Here is a 26,822-nt window from a genome sequence, read left to right on the forward strand (position 1 = left end):
TCAGAAGTATTTGCAGAGCTCTGCCCTTTGATCCGACTTGTCCTGTAGAATTGAAAAGACGATTAGAGCTAACCTGCACAAACATTTACAGTAAAAGGTAGAGTTGGACACAGCGGTAGAGTTACTGCCTTACAGTGCTGCAGCGCAGAGTCCCGAGTGCTGTCTGGACGGAGTTTGCACATTCTCCCCGTGAACGCGTGGGTTTTCTCCGAGATCTTCGGTTTTCTTCCACACTCCAAACACGTCCAGGATTGTAGATTAATTGACATGGTATAAATATAAAATTATCCCTAAAGTATGTCGGATAGTGTTAATGTGTGGGGATTGCTGGTCGCTGGGCCAAAGGGCCTGTTTCTGCGCTGTATCTCTACATTAAAAACAAAACATTCCCCAGGTGAGAGGGGAAGGATTAAATAGGAACCCGAGTGGCAATGTTTTTCACTGAGGATGGTAGGTATACAGAACGAGCCGCCAGAGAAGGTATTCAAGGAGGTATGATAACATTTAAAAGACGTTTGGATAGGTACATGGATAGGAAAGATTTTGAGATATGGGTCAAACACGGGCAGGTGAGACTAACAGAACTAGTGCGAACAGGTGATCAATAGTTGGCATGGACTCAGTGAGCTGAAGGACCAGTTGCATGCTACATCTTTAAACTAAAACCTACACTAAAAAATGCCAAAGAAAATGTGTCGTGTCTATGCTAAGATGTTTTTGAAATAATCCAGCCAAGCCAGTATTATCCTGGATCATATATTAATATTAATACAATAAAATCAATTGTGCAAATGAAGAGATGTCCGAGTCGTTCAGCTTTATTTACAGATGTATTGGTCCGCTTCCAGATCCAATCACCGTCTAGGCTGAACGCTCCTCTCCCCTCCACCCCCCTCATCCCTCCTCTCTCCCCCTTTTCCCCCCCCCCCCACTCACCTCCCCTTCTCACATTATCCAACCCCGCCCCCCCCCACTTTCCCCGACGCCCCCCATTTGTGGACCCAGCCTGTGACAACTAGATCCCACTAATAGTACTGCACAAAGGCCACCTCATCTGTTTTAGTAACATTGACTATGGGATAAATGCAGACTTTAGGAACAATAACCCCCCCTCCTCCGCCCCTCGCCTTGCTTCAAAATGGGTGGTGGGTATTTAGTGGCGGAGCAGGTGGATGGCACTGGTACATTGACAACATTACCTGCACCCAGTTGAAACGCCCGCTGCCTCTGGGGGTTTTGAGAGACCACTGGAAGAGAGATCTGCCTCTCGGACAACTCGTGGCCAACCGTTTAATTCCCATGCAGAATATTGGGAGTTTGGAGTCCAACCCCTGGGGCCCGTGTCCAGTGCCCTTCGGCCCACCGATTCCGCACCGACCAGTGATCGGGGGGGGGGGGAGGACAAGAATGGACCGGGGTGAAGGGAGGAATTATTGTATTAATTTAAATATATTCATATAAGGAAATATTTTACAGTCCCTAATCTTAACCGGGCATCACCCACAGAACAGCATACGTCAGCGTGTGATAGAGCGCACGACATGATGAGACACCCAGATGTCGCCCCTGGATTTTGAACATTCCAAAATCCTGGGGCGGCAGGGAGACACCGGCGGCACTACACGCGTCACGACCCGACCATCTCTTTTTTGACTGTCGCCTAAAATGTCGCCCAGGTGGGACAGGCCCTTAAGATTGAAACCTAGTATAAGTGTCTATTTAATACTTAATATTAAGAGGCAGCTGATAGGGTGGACTGGGAATAAGGGACAGTGTAAAAATGAACAAAGGTTGATAGAAGTGTGGAACCCTAGTTTGTTTTCAATTTAGTTTGGAGATATAGCTCGGAAATAGGCCGTTTGACCCACCGACTCAGCGCCGACCAGCAAACCCCGTTAACACTATCCTACACACACTTGGGATCATTTACAATTTTTACCAAGCTAATTAACCGACAAACCTGTACATCTTTGGAGTGTGGGAGGAAACTGGAGCTCCTGGAGAAAACCCACACAGGTCAAAGGTTTTTTGTCACGTGTACCAATTCAGATACTGATATGCGATTTACCCATACTGAAGAAGCAACACGACACACAACTACAAAAGAGTTAACATAAATATCCACCGCAGCGGATTCCCCACATTCCTCGCTGTGATGGAAGGCAATAAAGTCTAATCATCTTCCCTCATCTGCGACTTGGAGTTCTCTTGTCGGTCTCTAACCAGAGATCAGGAGCTCCACGATGTTAAAGTCGGCAGGCTCCCGCGATGGAGCTCAAAGTCGGTCTCCAGCAAAGGCCGCCAACTCCTCGATGTTAGGCCGCTGTGCGGACGGAGATACGATACAGAAAAAAAAAAAAAATCACAGGGAGAACGTACAAACTCCGTACAGACAGCACCCATAGTCAGGAACAACCCTGGGTCTCTGGTGCAGTAGGAACACAACTTTACCGTTGTGTCACCCTTGTTAGATCATAACTATTAGAATGGCACATTGTTTAAACAGTATCAAGAGATACATGGAAAGATTGGTACTGTAGTTAGGTCACAGATCAACCATGAACTCATTGAATGTAGGCAAAAATGCTGGAGAAACTCAGCAGGTGAGGCAGCATCTGTGGAGCGAAGGAATAGGTGGCGTTTCGGGTCATGACCCGTCTTCAGCATGATGTGGGGCGGGAAGAAGAAAGGACGAGGCGGAGACAGTGGAGAGCTGGGAAGGGGAGGGGAAGGAGGGAGAAAGCAAGGACTACCTGAAATTGGAGAAGTCAATGTTCATACCGCTGGGATGTGAACGACCCAAGCAAAATATGAGGTGCTGCTCCTCCAATTTGCAGTGGGACTCACTCTGGCCATGGAGGAGGCCCAGGACAGAAAGGTCGGTTTCGGAATGGGAGTGGAAGTGCTGAGCCACCGGGAGATCAGGTTGGTTATTGCGAACTGAGCGGAGGTGTGCGCAAAGCGATCGCCAAGCCCGCGCTTGGTCTCACCGATGTAGAGCAGTTAACACCTAGAACAGCGGATGCAATAGATGAGATTGGAGGTGGTGCAGCTGAACCTCTGCCTCACCTGTAAAGACTGCTTGGGTCCTTGGATGGAATAGAGGGGGGAAGGTAAAGCGACAAGTGTAGCATTTCCTGCGGTTGCAAAGGAAAGTACCAGGGGAGGGGGTGGTTTGATTTGGAAGGAACAAATTGACCAAGGAGTTACGGAGGGAGCGGTCTCTGCGGAAAGCCGAAAGGAGAGAAGATGTGGCCAGTAGTGGGATCCTGTTGGAGGTGGCGAAAAAGACAGAAGATTATCTGTTTTATGTGCTGGTAGGGTGGAAGGTGAGGACAAGGGGGACTCTGACCTTGTTACTAGTGGTGGGGGGGGGGGGGGGGGGGGAAGAAGGTGTGTGAGTGCAGGGCTACGGGATATAGAGGAGAACTAATTGAATGGTGGATGGGTTCTAGGGATTTATTGTGTTATTCCCATCTTCAGTTATTTATTGAGGAAAGGTGAAGCAGAATATCCCCACAGAAGCCTATAGCTGTACAGGGATAACACGAATGAAGACCCATATATAGTAGTTGCTTAAAGTGAGCAAAATGATGACAAAGCTCAGCATTGCTGCAGTAAAACTACAGCTAGGTTGTATTAATGACCAAAAATAAACCATTCTCAAACTGGTAAACTCACTAACTGTAATTATCAAAAGATAAAATATGACATTTCTCTTCTGTATGAGAAGTGCTGATGAATAATTACCTTCTAACCCGGCCATTGGTGGTAGATGATGAGGGAGGTCTACTTTTAGCCAAGGTGGTAACACCTTGCTTGGTCTATCGGAGAAGAGTTTTAAAATAATAGCTCAAATTCTTAGAACAAACTCATGAGAATAGGTTACATAGCCTAAAAATATGGCTTTTACGAGGCAAAGTTTGACATCTCCAATGAGATTACATTTCTTAAACTCAAACAAGAACCCCAGGGACCACCATTGTCCAAGTTCTATCAAAGCCTTGGGTTACAGAAGCACAGCAGAAGCTGGCTACTACAAAACCTGATCTCACCCGTGACCCTTCAAGGTCCATACTGCCAACACCCAAAAGACTTGTTAACACTTCACTGGAAAACTCACCAAGGTGAAGTTATCTCAAACAGTCAAGAAATTAATTCTATTCACAACCATGGTATCAGGAGCAAAATGTTTATTAAACTAGTAATTTCCTCAATCTACATAGTTTATGGATGCTTTCAAACGGGGCTTGCTGTCTCTCCCTGCGGGGGAATGCGACTTTTTGGTCGTATTCCCCTTCTCTGTCTCCGTCTGCGCTGAGGCCTAATGGCGGAGCTGGCGACCTCGAGGCTCAGGAGGCAGAGCCCGCCAGGACTCGCACTGAGCTCGCTCCCGTGAGGACGGCCCGGCTCGGGGCTGGACAGTGCTTTCGTGAGGGGCTGTGACGGCCGGCCCGAGGAAGGAACGGTGCTCCCGTCGGAGTAGCCGAGCTCGGGGAGGTACGGCGTTCCCAGCTTGAGGGAGGAGCGGCGCCCGGTCGGGGCGGCCCAGCTTGAGGGAGGAGCGGCGCCCGGTCGGGGCGGCCTGGCGCGAGGGAGGAGCGGCGCCCGGTCGGGGCGGCCTGGCGCGAGGGAGGAGCGGCGGCCTGGCGCGAGGCTGAGACGGTGGCAGTACTCACGTGAGGGCGATCCGGCTCGGGGCTGGAACGATGCTCCGGGGGCTGGGACGGCAGTTCTGGTGGCGGTGACCTGGGACCGGGGTTCGGCCGCGGGCCAGCGGCTGCGTCAGCAGGTCTGGTGAGCGGCAGCTTCGACTACCCCGGGCCGCGGTGTTTGAGCCGCGAGGACAGGTTTTAACATCGCCCGGGGGGTATCGCCTCAGCGCAGAAGGAGAAGAGGAGGGAAGAGACTGCAGCCCTAAGACTTTTGCCTCCATCACAGTGAGGAGATGTTGGGTGGACTCACTGTGGTGGATGTTAATATGTGTTTATTGTTGTTTTTTATTGTATTGTATTATATGTATGACTGCTTAAATTTCGTTCAGACTTCGGTCTGGATGACAAATAAAAGGCTATCTATCTATCTATCTATCAAATAGTGATCGTCAAACGGGATCAAATATTTTGGGATATATTTTTGATTTTTTCATTTCATATGCAAGGGGATAGCTGGAGTCTCCTTGCAGAGTCTCAACCCAAAATGTTGACTATCCTTCCCTTTGCTGATGTTCTTTAGCTTCCGAGTTTTTCCAGCAATCTGATTTTTGCTCCAGATTGCGGCATCTGTAGCCTCTTTTGTTTCCATTTTACTATCTACTGAAAAACTCAATGTTTCTCGATTATGGTGTCAGACATGCAAAGGGTGTGACCTGCCAAGCAGACCCTCGAGGATGGGGATATTTGTTTGGGAGAAGTTTGTCTTGCTAATGGATTCCAAGGTAATTTGGGAGATATAGATATCCTTTGAGCTGCTGTAGGTAATCTTGGAAGTGCAGGGATCACTGTTGTCTGATAGACAATGAGCTTAGTGCCCACAACTCAAAACACAGCACTCTCATTAACAAAAGATAGACACAAAAGGCTGAAGTAACTCAGTGGGTCCGGCAGCATCTCTGAAGAAAAAGAAGCGACGTTTTGGTTCGGAACTCTTCTAGTCTGAAGAAAGGTTCAGACTCAAAACATCACCTATTATTTTTCTCCAGAGATGCTGCTTGACCCACTGAGTTACTCCAGCAATGTGTCTATCTTTGGTGTAAACCAGCATCTGCAGTTCCTTCCTACTAACCCATAAACAAGTTGTAATCTGTACTCTTTGACATTTTTTTTTAAACCAGCAAGTTTGTGCAGTCTATTAACCTCTACAACAACACATTAATAAATGTAGGTGCAACTTTAGTCAATAACTCACTTGCATTGTGCAGATGCGATTACTGGCTATGAATGTACAAGCTACCTACAGAACTCAATCCCTCAAACCTGCTCAGCCGTTTAACAAAAGCACAGTCAACTGGTATGCAAAAAGGAACTGCAGATGCTGGCCTAATACTGATGATAGACAAAATACTGGAGTAACTCAGCTGGTCAGGCTAGTTTACAACTGTACCAACAGGCATGGAAAGCAGAGTAGCAGCATACCAAAAACAGACACAAATACTGCAGTAACTCTGGGTCAGACAGCATCTCTGGAGAAAAGGTATAGGCGATGTTTTGGGTCAGAACCCTTCTTCAGACTGAAAGATAGTCTGATCTGGGGGGAAGGCAATGAAAAACCAGAGGTGAGAAAAGGATGCCAGCCTTGACTTGTTCTGGCCTTTTCAGTAGCCCTCCCCCCCAAATCTTTCAGTCTGAAGGACTGTTCTGACCCAAAATGTCACCTATTCCTTTTCTCCAGAGATGCTGTCTGACCCAGAGTTACTGCAGCATTTGTGTCTGTTTTTGGTATGCTGCTACTCTGCTTTCCATGCCTGTTGGTACAGTTGTAAACTAGAAAGACTGGTTTACGCCAAGTGACCCCCAGCCAGCCAATACACGATTCCCTACATCATCATCTTTTAAGTTCCATGAGCTCTGATGCAGGACGTTAGCAAGCATATTTTGGTTAGAGTTCTCATGTATTATGACAGCACCATTATAAAGGCACTCACCTTTCGGAACATTTTACTTGATGGAGGAAGATCTTCACCATCATTTGCTGCGTCATCGACATGCTTTGTTTTCTGTTTACCTGGAGGGAATATAGCATTTAAAATGAAAACATCTACAACTATTTGTTTTATAAAAGAGAAAAGTAGTGACCTGTTCTAATCAATACAAATCAATAATCACTAACCAGCATATGACTTGGTTACTGAGATACATGTACCAATACTAATAATACAAATTCTTGGGCAGGCAGAGAAACGCATTGCAATCAATCTTGTCAGTCTTCCTAAGTGGGTACTCCAAACTGAAGCTATGGCAATACATGTACAATCTATATGATAAACCAATCTAAATATTGTTTGAGTGTTTACTTTACTACCTACAGATTTTCCCCATTTTGGATGATGCAAACCTCGACCTGTAGACAGGCCAGTTTGCCTTTGGTAAATAAATGCACATTAGAACACAAGATCAATAATAAAATAGGAATCAATCTAGAGTTTCTACAATACATACCTACATGGCCCAACCACAACATAAACATTGGGCGCCTTTCATTCAGTGAGATACTGGGTTGTGCATCTATCTCTTCTCTCCCCTATACACCTGAATGGACAGTTTTATTTTGCTGTGAATACACCAATTCATTTTCGATGCTATTCTAATTTGACCCTCAACCAACTCAAAATAAATGGGTTCAACTGCAGAATAGAAAAGGTGAATCGTCCTGTCTACAGCTCATGGTTTGCTTCATCCAAAATAGGGAAACAGAAAAGGGTGATGAAGGTAGACAAAAGTGCTGGAGAAACTCAGCGGGTGCAGCAGCATCTATGGAGCGAAGGAAATAGGCAACGTTTCGGGCCGAAACCCTTCCATAAGTAAGACTGAAACGTGGCGAATGTGGTTACAGGACTCTCAGTTGAGAAAGAATGGAAGATGGAAAATAAAGTAGAAATATTGCTTTAACATTTTGTGGTGAGAGTAATGGTGTGCTAACATGATACGATTAACCACTACAAGTTGAACTAAGAAACAAAAAGAAAAGTGGATATTGTGCTTCTAGGAGAGTATTGCAAATTTCTTGTTGAATGGAAACAAATGCAAATATTTATGCACATTTCTGAATAATGTGAATACCAAGGAACAGGAACATCAGCCTCCACATCTGGCCTAGGCACAACATTATTGCCAGGGATTACCAGGGGAGACCTTTCATAATTTTGTTTGGATTAAAATGATGTCGGAGCACCAGTTGCTGGGACATGGGAAGACCTGCAATTTGAGGCATGATATCCCGCATACAAATTTGAGCTGACTATCCCTACTCAGTCCTTGCCTATCCAAATACTAGTAGATCCTGTCCCTCAATTCTCTCCAGTTACTTACCCACGACTGACGATAGGCTCACTGGCCTATAGCATCCTGGCTTGTCCTTGCAGCCCTTCTTAAATAATCTAAATTAAATTAGTGTCCTGCCAGTCATTTGGTACCTCCCCCATAGCTGAAGATACAAATATCTCTGCCCGAGTACCAGCAATTTCTTCGCTAGCTTCCCGCGATGTTAGGGAACAGACATTGCTAGCGCTGGTAGACAAAATGCTGCAGTAACTCAGCGGGACAGGCAGCATCTCTGGAGAGAAGGAATGGGTGATGTTTTGCATCGAGACCCTTCTTCAGACTGATGTCAGGGGAGTGGGCAGGACAGAGAGAATGTAGTCGGAGACAGCAAGACTGGTGGGAGAACTGGGAAGGAGAGGGGATGGAGAGAGAGCGAAAGCAAGTGCTATTTGAAGTTAAAGAAGTCAATGATCATAGCGCTGGGGTGTAAGCTCCACAAGCAAAATATGAGGTGCTGGTCCTCCAATTTGTGCTGGGCCTCACTGGCAATGGAGGAGGGATAGGACAGAAAGGTCAGATTGGGAATGAGAGGGGGAGTTTCAGGAGTGCTGAGCAATCAGGAGATCAGATAGGTTAAGGCGGTCTGAGTGGATGTGTTCAGCAAAACGATCGCCGAGCTTGTGCTTAGTCTCGCCGAAATACAGGAGTTGACACCTGGAACAGCAGAAGAGGTTGGAGGAGGTGCAAGTGAACCTCTGCCTCACCTGGAAAAACGGTTGGGGGCCTTGGATGGAGTTGAGGGGGGACATAAAGGGACAGGTGTTGGATCTCCTGCCGTTGCAGGAGAAAGTACCTGGGGAGGAGGTGTTTTAAGTGGGAAGGGAAGAGTTTTGTGTCTACCTTCGATTTAAACCAGCATCCGCAGTTCTTTCCTACACATTGCTAGGGCTGGGTTTTTTTAATTATTAGAAAACTTTAGCTAGGCTCAGGAGAGAGTTTTTTGGAAATTGGAAAAGCTGACAGATTTAACTAAGATATCCACAATTTCAAATTCACAGATAAGTCACTAATTTCCCTTGGGAGAAAACTCAATAGCCAGGACACAAAAAAAATGGCTTATGTAATTATAGGGGACTGGAGCTTAAAACAGTGGACAATTAATTATTGAATTGCCACCCAAAAAATACAAAATGCAGAAACCTTCAGCACACCGAGGTGCTTGATATACTGTAACTTAAAAGCCATTGCCCAAGAGCTGGAAATACGTATAAATTGAACAGTATTGCCGACCTACTGAAACCATCATTTTCTACAGTTCTGCAGCGACTTTTACACAAATAATCTAGCACTGCCCGAGAGAAACATGTTCCTAATTTGCATTACAAGAGTAATTTGTAAGCAGTCAGCTTTTCACTAAAGCAGAAAATTAAATAACCATGAAAAACATGATAATATGCAGTGTATTTCATTTAAACATTTAATTTACTTCTTGGCTTTCTACTAGAAAAGATAGATTCAGGACGGCATCCATAAGCTGCTTAGCCACACTACAATGGCAGAGCTGTGACATTATTGGCAATCGTTTGATCAAGCTTACATTTTCTAGTAGTCTTCAGCTGTGTAGCATCTTTCAAAATCTCAGACTCTATAGCTTCCACTTCCAAACAGTCAGCATTAATACGTTTCTGCAGTAAACAAAGAAACAATAAAAACACAATTTCCAAAGGTGGAGTATATATTGCCCAGAAAGTTAAGATTCCATTCAGGATTAAAAAGCAAATAATGACATTAAGCAATAATATATTTGCTATTTTCAAAAAGAATAGCCAGGTAGATTTAGAATAAAGTACTTTACAATTGTTTCAAAAAGCCTCAAACTGCAATCTGTGGTTAACAAAAACACACCAATACTTTAACAAGGAAGAAATATAAATTAAAGTAGCCAAGATATTTCACCTTGTCCAGTCTACCCACAATTAATTTCCTTGTTAATATGTGATAGATGAACAGTAGTAGCACATTCAATCCCTAGTCTAGTCACAAAGGTTCAACCATGGTTAATCTGCACTTGAATCATTTACTCAGGATCTTGTCAGTTCGATAAAACCCCATTTTGACCATTTCAGTTGTTGCAGGATCTATAGTCGACAGAGGAAGGGAATCTCTTGTTGCAAGTTACCAAACTTTATTTTTAAGATTGTGTCTTTGTTCCCAATTCTGCCATGGGAAATGCTTCCACCATCCATCTCACTACTTTGAATAACCTGATAATTTGCTAAGCAAAAATCATGCAAGTTTTATTATAGAAACACATTATCCAGACCAATCGGCAGATTGTGCATATACCTGCTAAAAACAGACATAATGTAATAAACATTGCCCTTCATCATCCTCTCATATCTAATTTTTAATTACATTTTCAAAAGCAACTTCAGTCTGAAAAAGGCCTGACCTGAAACATTACCCATCAATGTTCACATTACAGATCAAGATGGCGCTCCTGAGAGGGCGACGTCGAGGAGCTCTCAGAGTCAACCTGCTTTTTTGTCTGTCTCCTGTTATTTTGTGCCATACTACAGTAACAGCATGGTCAGCAAACGGCGTCTATGACCGGGCGACCCTACTACGGCTGAGAGAGTGCAGTCCTTTTGGACATTTAGACCCGAGCACGTCTAACCCCTACCCTGAGCTAATACGCTACGGCGACTCAACGCTAGGCCGACACCCGGACAACGACAGGCCCAGGCGGAGACGCGGCAGACGGGGAGGGGCCGAACGACGACTCCGGCGCTTGGTTAGCAGTGGAAGGTTAGCCCTCCCGGTCATACTGTTTGCTAACGTCCAGTCTCTGGTAAATAAGATGGATGAGCTCCATGCTCGGATCTCCACGCAGAGGGACTTACAGGACTGCTCCATGCTGTGCTTCTGTGAAACATGGTTGGGGGAAAGGTCACCCGACGAGGCGATAACACCAGACGGCTACACGGCCTTCAGGGAGGACCGGAGCGCAGCGGACAGCGGCAAGACCCGTGGCGGAGGAACGGCCGTCCTCGTCAAACAAACCTGGTGTACCGACTGTAAGCTTATTTCTAAATCTTGCTCTGAGAATGTGGAGTATCTAACTGTGAAGCTACGGCCGTTTTATCTACCCAGAGAACTGCAATGTATTATTGTGAGTGTCGTGTATATCCCCCCTTCCGCCAAAGAAGAGGCTGCACTCAGGGAGCTACACGACATGATCAATGAGCATGAAAACAAATATCCTGATGCTGCTTTTATTATTCTGGGAGACTTTAATCATTGCAACCTCAAGAAAAACATACCAAAACTGTATCAGTTTGTGACTTTCCCAACTAGAGGAAATAAGATACTGGACCACTGCTACAGTAATATCAGAAATGCTTTTATAGCTGAACCAATACCCCACTTCGGCAAGTCTGACCACCTGGCAATTCGGCTCAAGCCCACCTACACCAAGAGGCTTAAGGCACAGCCAGTCACAGTCAGAACTGTTAACACCTGGACGGACAGTGCACAGGCTAGCCTGCAGGGATGTTTAGAGGCTACAGACTGGAACATCTTTAAGGTGGCCACAGATGACATTCATGAATACACAGAGGCTGTGAGTGACTACATCAGCTGGTGCACATCTATATGTGCCCCTCCCAGAACTGTGCGTGTGTTTCCAAACCAGAAACCTTGGTTCAATGGAAACATAAAACAGAAGATCAGGAAAAGGCAAGAAGCTTTTAAGTCAGGAGATCAAAGGGAGTACAAGAAAGCCCGGTACGAGCTACAGAAGTCCATCAGAGCTGCAAAGAGGGCTTATTCCCAAAAACTTGAAAGCTTTTACCTAAGTAACAACACACGCAGTATGTGGCAGGGAATCCAAGCAGACACAAACTACAAGAAAACAGTACCAACCACAGACCCCCAGGATGTCACCCTCCCAGACAGCCTTAATAGACAGTCGGGGCGGCCTGGCGCGAGGGAGGAGCGGCGGCCTGGCGCGAGGCTGAGACGGTGGCAGTACTCACGTGAGGGCGATCCGGCTCGGGGCTGGAACGATGCTCCGGGGGCTGGGACGGCAGTTCTGGTGGCGGTGACCTGGGACCGGGGTTCGGCCGCGGGCCAGCGGCTGCGTCAGCAGGTCTGGTGAGCGGCAGCTTCGACTACCCCGGGCCGCGGTGTTTGAGCCGCGAGGACAGGTTTTAACATCGCCCGGGGGGTATCGCCTCAGCGCAGAAGGAGAAGAGGAGGGAAGAGACTGCAGCCCTAAGACTTTTGCCTCCATCACAGTGAGGAGATGTTGGGTGGACTCACTGTGGTGGATGTTAATATGTGTTTATTGTTGTTTTTTATTGTATTGTATTATATGTATGACTGCTTAAATTTCGTTCAGACTTCGGTCTGGATGACAAATAAAAGGCTATCTATCTAACTATCTATCAAATAGTGATCGTCAAACGGGATCAAATATTTTGGGATATATTTTTGATTTTTTCATTTCATATGCAAGGGGATAGCTGGAGTCTCCTTGCAGAGTCTCAACCCAAAATGTTGACTATCCTTCCCTTTGCTGATGTTCTTTAGCTTCCGAGTTTTTCCAGCAATCTGATTTTTGCTCCAGATTGCGGCATCTGTAGCCTCTTTTGTTTCCATTTTACTATCTACTGAAAAACTCAATGTTTCTCGATTATGGTGTCAGACATGCAAAGGGTGTGACCTGCCAAGCAGACCCTCGAGGATGGGGATATTTGTTTGGGAGAAGTTTGTCTTGCTAATGGATTCCAAGGTAATTTGGGAGATATAGATATCCTTTGAGCTGCTGTAGGTAATCTTGGAAGTGCAGGGATCACTGTTGTCTGATAGACAATGAGCTTAGTGCCCACAACTCAAAACACAGCACTCTCATTAACAAAAGATAGACACAAAAGGCTGAAGTAACTCAGTGGGTCCGGCAGCATCTCTGAAGAAAAAGAAGCGACGTTTTGGTTCGGAACTCTTCTAGTCTGAAGAAAGGTTCAGACTCAAAACATCACCTATTATTTTTCTCCAGAGATGCTGCTTGACCCACTGAGTTACTCCAGCAATGTGTCTATCTTTGGTGTAAACCAGCATCTGCAGTTCCTTCCTACTAACCCATAAACAAGTTGTAATCTGTACTCTTTGACATTTTTTTTTAAACCAGCAAGTTTGTGCAGTCTATTAACCTCTACAACAACACATTAATAAATGTAGGTGCAACTTTAGTCAATAACTCACTTGCATTGTGCAGATGCGATTACTGGCTATGAATGTACAAGCTACCTACAGAACTCAATCCCTCAAACCTGCTCAGCCGTTTAACAAAAGCACAGTCAACTGGTATGCAAAAAGGAACTGCAGATGCTGGCCTAATACTGATGATAGACAAAATACTGGAGTAACTCAGCTGGTCAGGCTAGTTTACAACTGTACCAACAGGCATGGAAAGCAGAGTAGCAGCATACCAAAAACAGACACAAATGCTGCAGTAACTCTGGGTCAGACAGCATCTCTGGAGAAAAGGTATAGGCGATGTTTTGGGTCAGAACCCTTCTTCAGACTGAAAGATAGTCTGATCTGGGGGGAAGGCAATGAAAAACCAGAGGTGAGAAAAGGATGCCAGCCTTGACTTGTTCTGGCCTTTTCAGTAGCCCTCCCCCCCAAATCTTTCAGTCTGAAGGACTGTTCTGACCCAAAATGTCACCTATTCCTTTTCTCCAGAGATGCTGTCTGACCCAGAGTTACTGCAGCATTTGTGTCTGTTTTTGGTATGCTGCTACTCTGCTTTCCATGCCTGTTGGTACAGTTGTAAACTAGAAAGACTGGTTTACGCCAAGTGACCCCCAGCCAGCCAATACACGATTCCCTACATCATCATCTTTTAAGTTCCATGAGCTCTGATGCAGGACGTTAGCAAGCATATTTTGGTTAGAGTTCTCATGTATTATGACAGCACCATTATAAAGGCACTCACCTTTCGGAACATTTTACTTGATGGAGGAAGATCTTCACCATCATTTGCTGCGTCATCGACATGCTTTGTTTTCTGTTTACCTGGAGGGAATATAGCATTTAAAATGAAAACATCTACAACTATTTGTTTTATAAAAGAGAAAAGTAGTGACCTGTTCTAATCAATACAAATCAATAATCACTAACCAGCATATGACTTGGTTACTGAGATACATGTACCAATACTAATAATACAAATTCTTGGGCAGGCAGAGAAACGCATTGCAATCAATCTTGTCAGTCTTCCTAAGTGGGTACTCCAAACTGAAGCTATGGCAATACATGTACAATCTATATGATAAACCAATCTAAATATTGTTTGAGTGTTTACTTTACTACCTACAGATTTTCCCCATTTTGGATGATGCAAACCTCGACCTGTAGACAGGCCAGTTTGCCTTTGGTAAATAAATGCACATTAGAACACAAGATCAATAATAAAATAGGAATCAATCTAGAGTTTCTACAATACATACCTACATGGCCCAACCACAACATAAACATTGGGCGCCTTTCATTCAGTGAGATACTGGGTTGTGCATCTATCTCTTCTCTCCCCTATACACCTGAATGGACAGTTTTATTTTGCTGTGAATACACCAATTCATTTTCGATGCTATTCTAATTTGACCCTCAACCAACTCAAAATAAATGGGTTCAACTGCAGAATAGAAAAGGTGAATCGTCCTGTCTACAGCTCATGGTTTGCTTCATCCAAAATAGGGAAACAGAAAAGGGTGATGAAGGTAGACAAAAGTGCTGGAGAAACTCAGCGGGTGCAGCAGCATCTATGGAGCGAAGGAAATAGGCAACGTTTCGGGCCGAAACCCTTCCATAAGTAAGACTGAAACGTGGCGAATGTGGTTACAGGACTCTCAGTTGAGAAAGAATGGAAGATGGAAAATAAAGTAGAAATATTGCTTTAACATTTTGTGGTGAGAGTAATGGTGTGCTAACATGATACGATTAACCACTACAAGTTGAACTAAGAAACAAAAAGAAAAGTGGATATTGTGCTTCTAGGAGAGTATTGCAAATTTCTTGTTGAATGGAAACAAATGCAAATATTTATGCACATTTCTGAATAATGTGAATACCAAGGAACAGGAACATCAGCCTCCACATCTGGCCTAGGCACAACATTATTGCCAGGGATTACCAGGGGAGACCTTTCATAATTTTGTTTGGATTAAAATGATGTCGGAGCACCAGTTGCTGGGACATGGGAAGACCTGCAATTTGAGGCATGATATCCCGCATACAAATTTGAGCTGACTATCCCTACTCAGTCCTTGCCTATCCAAATACTAGTAGATCCTGTCCCTCAATTCTCTCCAGTTACTTACCCACGACTGACGATAGGCTCACTGGCCTATAGCATCCTGGCTTGTCCTTGCAGCCCTTCTTAAATAATCTAAATTAAATTAGTGTCCTGCCAGTCATTTGGTACCTCCCCCATAGCTGAAGATACAAATATCTCTGCCCGAGTACCAGCAATTTCTTCGCTAGCTTCCCGCGATGTTAGGGAACAGACATTGCTAGCGCTGGTAGACAAAATGCTGCAGTAACTCAGCGGGACAGGCAGCATCTCTGGAGAGAAGGAATGGGTGATGTTTTGCATCGAGACCCTTCTTCAGACTGATGTCAGGGGAGTGGGCAGGACAGAGAGAATGTAGTCGGAGACAGCAAGACTGGTGGGAGAACTGGGAAGGAGAGGGGATGGAGAGAGAGCGAAAGCAAGTGCTATTTGAAGTTAAAGAAGTCAATGATCATAGCGCTGGGGTGTAAGCTCCACAAGCAAAATATGAGGTGCTGGTCCTCCAATTTGTGCTGGGCCTCACTGGCAATGGAGGAGGGATAGGACAGAAAGGTCAGATTGGGAATGAGAGGGGGAGTTTCAGGAGTGCTGAGCAATCAGGAGATCAGATAGGTTAAGGCGGTCTGAGTGGATGTGTTCAGCAAAACGATCGCCGAGCTTGTGCTTAGTCTCGCCGAAATACAGGAGTTGACACCTGTAACAGCAGAAGAGGTTGGAGGAGGTGCAAGTGAACCTCTGCCTCACCTGGAAAAACGGTTGGGGGCCTTGGATGGAGTTGAGGGGGGACATAAAGGGACAGGTGTTGGATCTCCTGCCGTTGCAGGAGAAAGTACCTGGGGAGGAGGTGTTTTAAGTGGGAAGGGAAGAGTTTTGTGTCTACCTTCGATTTAAACCAGCATCCGCAGTTCTTTCCTACACATTGCTAGGGCTGGGTTTTTTTAATTATTAGAAAACTTTAGCTAGGCTCAGGAGAGAGTTTTTTGGAAATTGGAAAAGCTGACAGATTTAACTAAGATATCCACAATTTCAAATTCACAGATAAGTCACTAATTTCCCTTGGGAGAAAACTCAATAGCCAGGACACAAAAAAAATGGCTTATGTAATTATAGGGGACTGGAGCTTAAAACAGTGGACAATTAATTATTGAATTGCCACCCAAAAAATACAAAATGCAGAAACCTTCAGCACACCGAGGTGCTTGATATACTGTAACTTAAAAGCCATTGCCCAAGAGCTGGAAATACGTATAAATTGAACAGTATTGCCGACCTACTGAAACCATCATTTTCTACAGTTCTGCAGCGACTTTTACACAAATAATCTAGCACTGCCCGAGAGAAACATGTTCCTAATTTGCATTACAAGAGTAATTTGTAAGCAGTCAGCTTTTCACTAAAGCAGAAAATTAAATAACCATGAAAAACATGATAATATGCAGTGTATTTCATTTAAACATTTAATTTACTTCTTGGCTTTCTACTAGAAAAGATAGATTCAGGACGGCATCCATAAGCTGCTTAGCCACACTACAATGGCAGAGCTGTGACATTATTGGCAATCGTTTGATCAAGCTTACATTTTCTAGTAGTCTTCAGCTGTGTAGCATCTTTCAAAATCTCAGACTCTATAGCTTCCACTTCCAAACAGTCAGCATTAATACGTTTCTGCAGTAAACAAAGAAACAATAAAAACACAATTTCCAAAGGTGGAGTATATATTGCCCAGAAAGTTAAGATTCCATTCAGGATTAAAAAGCAAATAATGACATTAAGCAATAATATATTTGCTATTTTCAAAAAGAATAGCCAGGTAGATTTAGAATAAAGTACTTTACAATTGTTTCAAAAAGCCTCAAACTGCAATCTGTGGTTAACAAAAACACACCAATACTTTAACAAGGAAGAAATATAAATTAAAGTAGCCAAGATATTTCACCTTGTCCAGTCTACCCACAATTAATTTCCTTGTTAATATGTGATAGATGAACAGTAGTAGCACATTCAATCCCTAGTCTAGTCACAAAGGTTCAACCATGGTTAATCTGCACTTGAATCATTTACTCAGGATCTTGTCAGTTCGATAAAACCCCATTTTGACCATTTCAGTTGTTGCAGGATCTATAGTCGACAGAGGAAGGGAATCTCTTGTTGCAAGTTACCAAACTTTATTTTTAAGATTGTGTCTTTGTTCCCAATTCTGCCATGGGAAATGCTTCCACCATCCATCTCACTACTTTGAATAACCTGATAATTTGCTAAGCAAAAATCATGCAAGTTTTATTATAGAAACACATTATCCAGACCAATCGGCAGATTGTGCATATACCTGCTAAAAACAGACATAATGTAATAAACATTGCCCTTCATCATCCTCTCATATCTAATTTTTAATTACATTTTCAAAAGCAACTTCAGTCTGAAAAAGGCCTGACCTGAAACATTACCCATCAATGTTCACATTACAGATCAAGATGGCGCTCCTGAGAGGGCGACGTCGAGGAGCTCCCAGAGTCAACCTGCTTTTTTGTCTGTCTCCTGTTATTTTGTGCCATACTACGGTAACAGCATGGTCAGCAAACGGCGTCTATGACCGGGCGACCCTACTACGGCTGAGAGAGTGCAGTCCTTTTGGACATTTAGACCCGAGCACGTCTAACCCCTACCCTGAGCTAATACGCTACGGCGACTCAACGCTAGGCCGACACCCGGACAACGACAGGCCCAGGCGGAGACGCGGCATACCGGGAGGGGCCGAACGACGACTCCGGCGCTTGGTTAGCAGTGGAAGGTTAGCCCTCCCGGTCATACTGTTTGCTAACGTCCAGTCTCTGGTAAATAAGATGGATGAGCTCCATGCTCGGATCTCCACGCAGAGGGACTTACAGGACTGCTCCATGCTGTGCTTCTGTGAAACATGGCTGGGGGAAAGGTCACCCGACGAGGCGATAACACCAGACGGCTACACGGCCTTCAGGGAGGACCGGAGCGCAGCGGACAGCGGCAAGACCCGTGGCGGAGGAACGGCCGTCCTCGTCAAACAAACCTGGTGTACCGACTGTAAGCTTATTTCTAAATCTTGCTCTGAGAATGTGGAGTATCTAACTGTGAAGCTACGGCCGTTTTATCTACCCAGAGAACTGCAATGTATTATTGTGAGTGTCGTGTATATCCCCCCTTCCGCCAAAGAAGAGGCTGCACTCAGGGAGCTACACGACATGATCAATGAGCATGAAAACAAATATCCTGATGCTGCTTTTATTATTCTGGGAGACTTTAATCATTGCAACCTCAAGAAAAACATACCAAAACTGTATCAGTTTGTGACTTTCCCAACTAGAGGAAATAAGATACTGGACCACTGCTACAGTAATATCAGAAATGCTTTTATAGCTGAACCAATACCCCACTTCGGCAAGTCTGACCACCTGGCAATTCGGCTCAAGCCCACCTACACCAAGAGGCTTAAGGCACAGCCAGTCACAGTCAGAACTGTTAACACCTGGACGGACAGTGCACAGGCTAGCCTGCAGGGATGTTTAGAGGCTACAGACTGGAACATCTTTAAGGTGGCCACAGATGACATTCATGAATACACAGAGGCTGTGAGTGACTACATCAGCTGGTGCACATCTATATGTGCCCCTCCCAGAACTGTGCGTGTGTTTCCAAACCAGAAACCTTGGTTCAATGGAAACATAAAACAGAAGATCAGGAAAAGGCAAGAAGCTTTTAAGTCAGGAGATCAAAGGGAGTACAAGAAAGCCCAGTACGAGCTACAGAAGTCCATCAGAGCTGCAAAGAGGGCTTATTCCCAAAAACTTGAAAGCTTTTACCTAAGTAACAACACACGCAGTATGTGGCAGGGAATCCAAGCAGACACAAACTACAAGAAAACAGTACCAACCACAGACCCCCAGGATGTCACCCTCCCAGACAGCCTTAATACCTTCTACACCAGGTTTGACAGACTGAACACAGACACCCCCTCAAAAGCCCCCTGCAACCCCACGGACACTGTCTTTCAGGTGACACCCACACAGGTCCTGAAAGCTCTGAGGCAGGTGAACTCCCACAAGGCTGTGGGACCAGATGGCGTCCCTCCTAAAGTTCTGAAGGCCTGTGCAGAACAACTCACTGGAGTGTATGTAGACATCTTCAATCTGTCTTTAAACCAAGCAGTGATCCCCCGTATTTTTAAATTTTCCACCATTGTACCAGTTCCAAAAAAAAACAAACCCATCCACCCTGAATGACTTCAGGCCAGTGGCACTCGCGCCAGTTGCCATGAAGTGTCTAGAAAAACTGGTTCTCACACATATCAATCACATGGTCCCAGGCACGATCGACCCCCTACAGTTCGCCTACCGCCCCAACCGCTCAGTGGACGACGCAGTGGCCATTGCTTTACACCACATCCTGCAACACCTGGACAGCAGAGGAACATACGTCAGAACGCTGTTCCTGGATTACAGCTCGGCTTTTAACACCATTCGCCCGGGCAGGCTGACTGAGAAGCTGACAGACCTCGGCGTCCCGACTCCCACCTGCAACTGAATCTTGGATTTCCTGACTGAAAGACCACAGGTGGTGAGGATGGGAAGGAGGGTGTCTGCATAGCTCACCGTCAGCACAGGATCACCACAAGGCTGCTGTCTCAGTCCCAAACTTTTCACCCTGTACACACACGACTGTGTCTCCACCCAGGAAAATACCATCATTATTAAGTATGCGGATGATACCACCATCCTGGGCCTCATCAAGGGGGGGGGGACGAGTCGGGCTACAGGAGTCTGGTGAACGACATTCTTGCCTATGGTGAGGTGAACGACCTAAGCCTCAACACAGACAAGACAAGAGAAATAATAATGGACTTCAGAAAAAATCCACCCCCCCTGCAGCCCCTTATCATCAAGGGAACTGTGGTGGAGAGGGCTGACAGTTACAGATACCTGGGATTACAAGTAACATCAGATCTGAACTGGACTTTGAACACTGCTGCCACAGTGAAAAAAGCCCAGCAGAGACTGTACTTCATCAGGCTGCTCAGAAAAGCTGGTCTGCACTGTCGCCCTCTCACCCAGGTCTACAAAGGACTGATAGAGAGCATCCTCACCACACGCATTACGGTGTGGTATGGAAACACCACACAGACAGAGAGGAAGGCTCTGCAAAGAGTCATAAAGACTGCAGAGAGGATTATCAGAACGGAACTCCCCTCCATGGACACAATCTACACACAGCGCTGTCAAAAAAGAGCAGAGAGAATCATCAGAGACACACTACATCCAGCTCACTCCCTGCTCAAACACAAAAACTGCACATACAACCTCAGGCACAGACGAGCAGACAGCATCGCCACAAACAGAACACGCTTTTTTAAGAGCTTCTTCCCTGCCACAGTGAGACTCTTGGCCAAAACAAAATGAACTGATGTCCTGACCTACCTCATAGCATATCATATCATATTATATTGTCTCCTGGGCCTGTGCAATTTACAATGCAATCGACACTTTTATATAGGGTTTGTGCAATTAACAATGCTCTCACTTTCCCCTTTATATAGGGTTTTAGGCACTTTCTTTTTTATTTCTAGAGAAGTATATGTTTTTATAGATTATGTGTCTTTCTGTGTGTCTTTTTAATTTGACTTGACTCTCTGAACAACCGCACAAGAGTTCCTATGTGTAAGCACAAATGGCAAATAAAGTTTTTGACCTTTGACCTCCAGAGTTACTACCTGACCAGCTGAGTTACCCCAGCACTGTCTTTTTTTTGTAAACCAACATCCACAGTTCCTTGTAGCTCTTCACTTTTGTTGTGCAGATATTTCAAACCCCAATGCATGGCAAATAACTTGGACAATGCCAGGTTAGCGCCAAACGAGAAAGTTCTTATTTACTTAATAAACCACCAAGAAGCTTCAGATCTTGCCTTATTGTAGCGGCATTATAATGCATTGAGAATTTATTTTTCACTGGTCACACGCAGGTTCCATGCAACAAGATCAGGAAAAGTCTTACTTGTTCAATTTCAGCCACAGCATCTGCACTTCCACCCAAAGCTAAGGAGGAAAAATAGAAATAAGAACTCAGGGGTACATAAAATTAGTTCTATAAAAGAGCATTACTGACATATCCAAAAATGTAAGTGATAACATGTTCCATGAACACACCAGAGAGAATATCAAAGTTAAATTCAATTTTAAGATGCAGCGTTGCAAGTATTTTCTTTAATTTTTCTCCATCAGTCTAAATAATTCGCTAAAATAATTTCTAGCTGCACAGAACTGCTCAATGTATGAGATTTAACAAAAAAACAGGAAAGAGCAGGTTAGGCTGCATCTTTGGAAAGGGAAACAAGTAATATTTGAGGTCAAACATTATCTATTAAAGCCTGACCTGAGAAGCATTTTCTGCTTTCTTTCTAGCATATCAATTCTTCAGGTCATTTTGCCACCAATTTAATATTTAGCAACTAATTTGAACAAAGAATATGTAACAAGGCTAACATCCAATCTGACAGAAGAGTACAGTCAATTTACGCAGGACTTGAGCAGAAGCCGGAATTCAGCTCTGATTAAACTTACAAGATTGTACTTTACAAGAGTGAAGAGGACTGTAGTGAAGGGGTTGGAGGCGGTTTGAAGATCCACAGCAAATGGCATCTCCCTAGCCTTAAACTCATCTCTGGAACACCAAGCCAACAAGGATTTATTTATAGACTACAGCTCTGCCTTCAACATCATAATCCCATCCAAAGTCCTGAACCTAGGAATAAGCATCCCCTCTGCCATGAACCTCGACTTTCTGACCCAGACTTCAATTAGCGAGAATAGGGCAATAGGATGTGTGACACAAAATGCTGGAGAGAAGGAAGGAATGGGTCCGCTGAACTCTCGTCGGAGACAGGAGAACTTCTTCAAAGTAGACATACCTTGAGGAGATTTCACAGTGGAGCAGACAAAATGTGTAGGAAAGAACTGCAGATGCTGGTTTAAATCAAAGGTAGACACAAAAGGTTGTAGTAACTCACAGGCATGAGACAGGAAAAAAATGAAAAAAGAGGTGGGGGTCCATGTAGGGTTCCTAGGGGCAATGCCCCTGGCAGGGGTAAAAGGAGGCAGCGCCCCCTTTATGCTGATTTTTTTTTTAACTGCACCTTGAATTGGCGACCATTTTCATGCCTGTTTACCCTTAATTTACACTTTATTTTTTTTTTAAATTGAACCATAAAATAACACATTTTATTTGCTTGTAACTTCTTAATTTACACAGAAACTTTGTGATAATCATACCTTAAAATGACATAAACTCCTTGCTTGTTTACACTTAAGTCAACTTGAATATTTTATATTACATCTACACCTACTTGTAACACAATACCTGTTCCTTGCTTCTTTATTCTATTTAGAGAGATGCATTCTTTACACAGGAAATCTTTGACACGTTTTTTGATAATTATACCTTTAAATACCAATTTCCTTGCTTATTCACCCGTAATTTTTACCTGTACTGTAATTTTTTTAAATCATACCTTACAATAACACATTTCACCATATTGAATCGGGTAAAAAAAAACATTGGATTGTCTATGACGTACAGACTCTTGAATGCAGTGTGAGCGTTTTAACGCGTAAAATACGACAAACAAATATGCTCACTTTAGTATACCTTTTAGCATTCTCAAGTACATTAGCTAGGAACTTGCTGTCAGCCAACTCACAGAATACAAGCAGCAGTCTGCCGCATCCATCACAGGACAATGTGGTAACTAAAACATCCACATCGTAAAATAATCATAAGTCAGTGGTTTGGAAGCATTATGCCAGAATGGATAAACTGATGTATAGGCAAGCTACAATCCACAGTTTAACTGAATGTCAAACAATGTGTTTCTGGTGCTATAAACCCAAATCAAAATTAACTTAAACCCACACCCAATGTAAAACATCCGAATTATCTATTCAAACGTATAGTCCCTCGTGGTTCCATCCTCCACTGAAGCGCACGGGCAAGCAATCCTTACACACACCTTCAATCTTGCAGTGATCACAGCTCCATTTGCAGTGGCAGATTACCACAGCTCAGGGCTCCCAAGGCCTGAGGAGGAACCCAGCAGAGCACTTCCATGACAAGCAGTGGTGAATTGTTGACTGCATTGTTAGGACTTGCAAAAACCTGAATTTGTTCAGTTATATTCAGATAAACACAATTTCTCATATGATCCAGGTTGCTAGCGTAGAAATAATACTCAATTTAGAGATAAAGCATGGAAACTGTTTACAAATATATTTCAATACTGAAATCAAAACTTAGATTTTAAAATTTAGATCAATTAAAACAATAGAAAATGAACAAAATGGAAGTTTCATTTCTCGCCTCCAAACAGAAATAAAAAGCCTCAAAAACCTGGAGACATTTTCACTCAATTCTACCTACAGAGTAAATTTAGGACTCTGCTATGATTTCCAAGTTCCGGAAGGGAGAGATTAAATGTAGTTTATTTTTTAAGATCCTGCAAACTTGTGGTGAAGATTCACATCCCTAGTGGAACAGATCAGAAGGCAGCATTATTGATGTATTTGTGGATATGCCCAATACATAGCAATTATCTGGAATGCAATATCTTACCAAAGTAATCCAAGTTATTCATTTGTCTAACAGCCAGTGGGAGTTTCATAATTGCACGACTGTAATTGGCATCTATTTGAATGAGTAGACTGTTCAATGCTTTCTCCATTTCTCTTTTCCGCCGATCAACTGCGAAAGAACAGTGGATATAACATTAGTTACTAATAAATTAATTGTTTGCTATCATTCGGAATTGAATGCTGAAGAAAATTATATTATTGTTTGAGAAAGCAAGCAGTTTTCCCAGTTATTGCAGTGCATTCAGTGGAATTCCATAGTGGGAGTATTCCTGCAACATCGCCAGACACATATGCTGCAATTCTGAAACCATGGAGGTATTTTTAGAACAGCTAATGTTACAGAACAATTAACCATATACAAAGTCCTTGAAGTCTTCTTAAATAGAATAGCCATTCCTTGACTCAGCCATGCCACCAATTCTAGTTGCATGAGAAATTTTGTAGCCATGTGAAAAGATTATCATCAGAGACCAAAAAGCTTGCAGCAGAGTCTGGCAAAATGTTATGCTTGACATATAGTCAAAGAAATATCAAAAATACTGGGTTCAGATCAGTAAACAAGGCCATCAATATTATTTTTGAGAGGAAAACAAGCCACATTTGTGCTCTGAACTTGCTCCAGTTCTTTTCAAATATTTACACAGCAAACCTTTCACCCCCCAATAAGTTCAAGGAGAGCCCCGACTGCCGTATCATAACTAGTCAGCTCGGCAGGAAAGTGAGGTCGAAGAGCTCAATCACAAATCTTGCTCGGCAGCCAATTAGAATCAACAATTTTCTGCTTCCACTACCTGCAACCTCCAGCAACCATCTGCAACCTCCGGGAACCGCACGGAAACCTTGGGTGGGGCGCAAAGTCTCCAGAGGTTTCCGTTCAGGTTTCCTAAGTGGGACAGGGGCATTACTACATTGGAAACGTACTGCTGTAGTCACTGCTTTAGCTTAGTTTAGAGACAAAGCATATAAACAGCCCCTTCGGCCAACCATCTGTGCTGACCAGCAATCCCCACACACTAACACTATCCTACACAAACAAGCCAATTTACTAAATTTTAATGAAGCCAATTTACCTACAAACCTGTATGTCTTTGGGGTGTGGGAGAAGACCAGAGCACCCGAGAAAACCCATGAAGGTGACGGGGAGAAGGAACAAACCCCGTACATACAGCAGCCATGGTCAGGATCAAACCCAGGTCTCTGGTGCTGGAAGGTAGCAACTTTACCGCTGCGCCACGTCGTCACCCTTTCTTTAAGAGGTGAAAGTAACCTCTGAGAAGTTACATCCAAATTAATCTAATGCCTTAATATAGATTTTAATTTGCTGTTCTGATGCTTAAGAGAAGATTTAAAAAAAAAATATATTGCAATTATTTGAAGCTTGGTACAGAAATGCCAAATGCAACTTACCTTTGCCCCTAAACTCAAAGGAAACACTATACTAATAATTTACCCCCAAAAGGGGCAAGGTGGAATGGTGAAGACTGGTTAGGAGAGACAAAATATTGTTGGAAGTCTATCCCTAATATAAAATAAGTTATAATTGTGTGCATAACACTAATTGAAAACGTACGTGCAAAACCAAGTTATTACATAGTGGTTAAACTTCATGAAGAAATCAGCGAGCAAATTAGAAAACACTAAAACCACAGATTTAGGCTATCTGTAGAAAAACAATTAAAAGTTCAAAGGTACACAAAAAAGCTGGAGAAACTCAGTGGGTGCAGCAGCATCTATGGAGCGAAGGAAATAGGCAACGTTTCGGGCCGAAACCTTTGATGATCTTGCATCAGAATCAGAATGCTTTACTGTCATTGCATGTGTCACATACAACGAGATTACTGTGTCTCTCCATTTAAAAGAACGTCAACATTCACATACTCATACTTTTTACACTCCCTCCCTCCCCAAACCCACCCATGGATTCACATTTACATCAATTAACACTCTCTCCCACCCCCCCTCCTTCCCCATAACCCGCTCCCGAGACAGTTCAGTTCCAAGATTGCTGATGGGCAAAAGCTGTTCTTGAGTCTGGCAGTGCGTGACTTTAGCGACCTGTACCTTTTCCCTGAGGGCAGCAGTGTGAAAAGGTGGTGACAAGGATGTGTAATGTCTTTCACGATATTACAGGTCCTGCTGCGGCATCTGGAGTGGTAAATGTCCTCCAGAGGGGACAGGGGGAGTCCAATAATACCCTGGGCAGTTTTTATCACCCTCTGGAGAGCTGCTCTGTCAGCTGCTGAACAGTTCCCAAACCAGGCAGTTATGCAGTAAGTCAGTATGCTTTCTACCGAACAGCGGTAGAAAGACTCCAGCAGTTTAGCAGACAGATGGGCCTTCCTCAGTGTTCTGAGGAAGTAAAGTCTCTGTTGCGCCTTTTTTACAACTGCAGCAGAGTTCACAGACCATTTAAGATCCTCACTGATGTTGATCCCCAGAAATTTACAACTAGGCACCCTCTCCACCTCCTCGCCCCCTATCTCCAGTGGCCTGAGCTCTGCTCTATCAGAAGTGGAATCAGTTTGCTGAAAGTTATCATTCACTTTGACAAACTAAAAACAGTGACTGCAAAGTCAAACAGTTATGGCAACAATGAACATGAGTGACAGACAGACAATTGCTAGAGGAATGATCATAGGATTAACCAAGTTTAAACAAAGAAAGGCAGAGGATCAGGGTAAATTTGAAGATGTTGTCTGCACAGACTTTAGATATGATTGTTGTGAACTATAATACCTTCAAGGTCAAAATCTTTCAGAAAAGCCTGATGCTTTTCACGCTTCTTTAATTCCAGAGAATTTATTTTGCGATGGGTTACTTTCCGCTTTAAAGGCAT

At 43.9% G+C, this 26,822-nt stretch overlaps 1 protein-coding gene across 1 annotated transcript; it reads right to left on the reverse strand.

The window, feature by feature from the left end:
• On the reverse strand, window positions 1–26,822 carry LOC116967316 (borealin-like). The gene is made up of 8 exons (XM_033013817.1): window positions 26,723–26,822; window positions 23,967–24,095; window positions 21,357–21,397; window positions 16,914–17,001; window positions 13,981–14,060; window positions 9,577–9,664; window positions 6,644–6,723; window positions 1–42 (listed from the first exon to the last, which is right to left on the reverse strand). Exons 1-8 carry the CDS (start codon window positions 26,820–26,822, stop codon window positions 1–3), a joined length of 648 nt encoding a protein of 215 aa, XP_032869708.1.

This window comes from Amblyraja radiata, chromosome 39 (assembly GCF_010909765.2).
Source record: "Amblyraja radiata isolate CabotCenter1 chromosome 39, sAmbRad1.1.pri, whole genome shotgun sequence".
Taxonomy (NCBI): Eukaryota; Metazoa; Chordata; class Chondrichthyes; order Rajiformes; family Rajidae; genus Amblyraja; species Amblyraja radiata.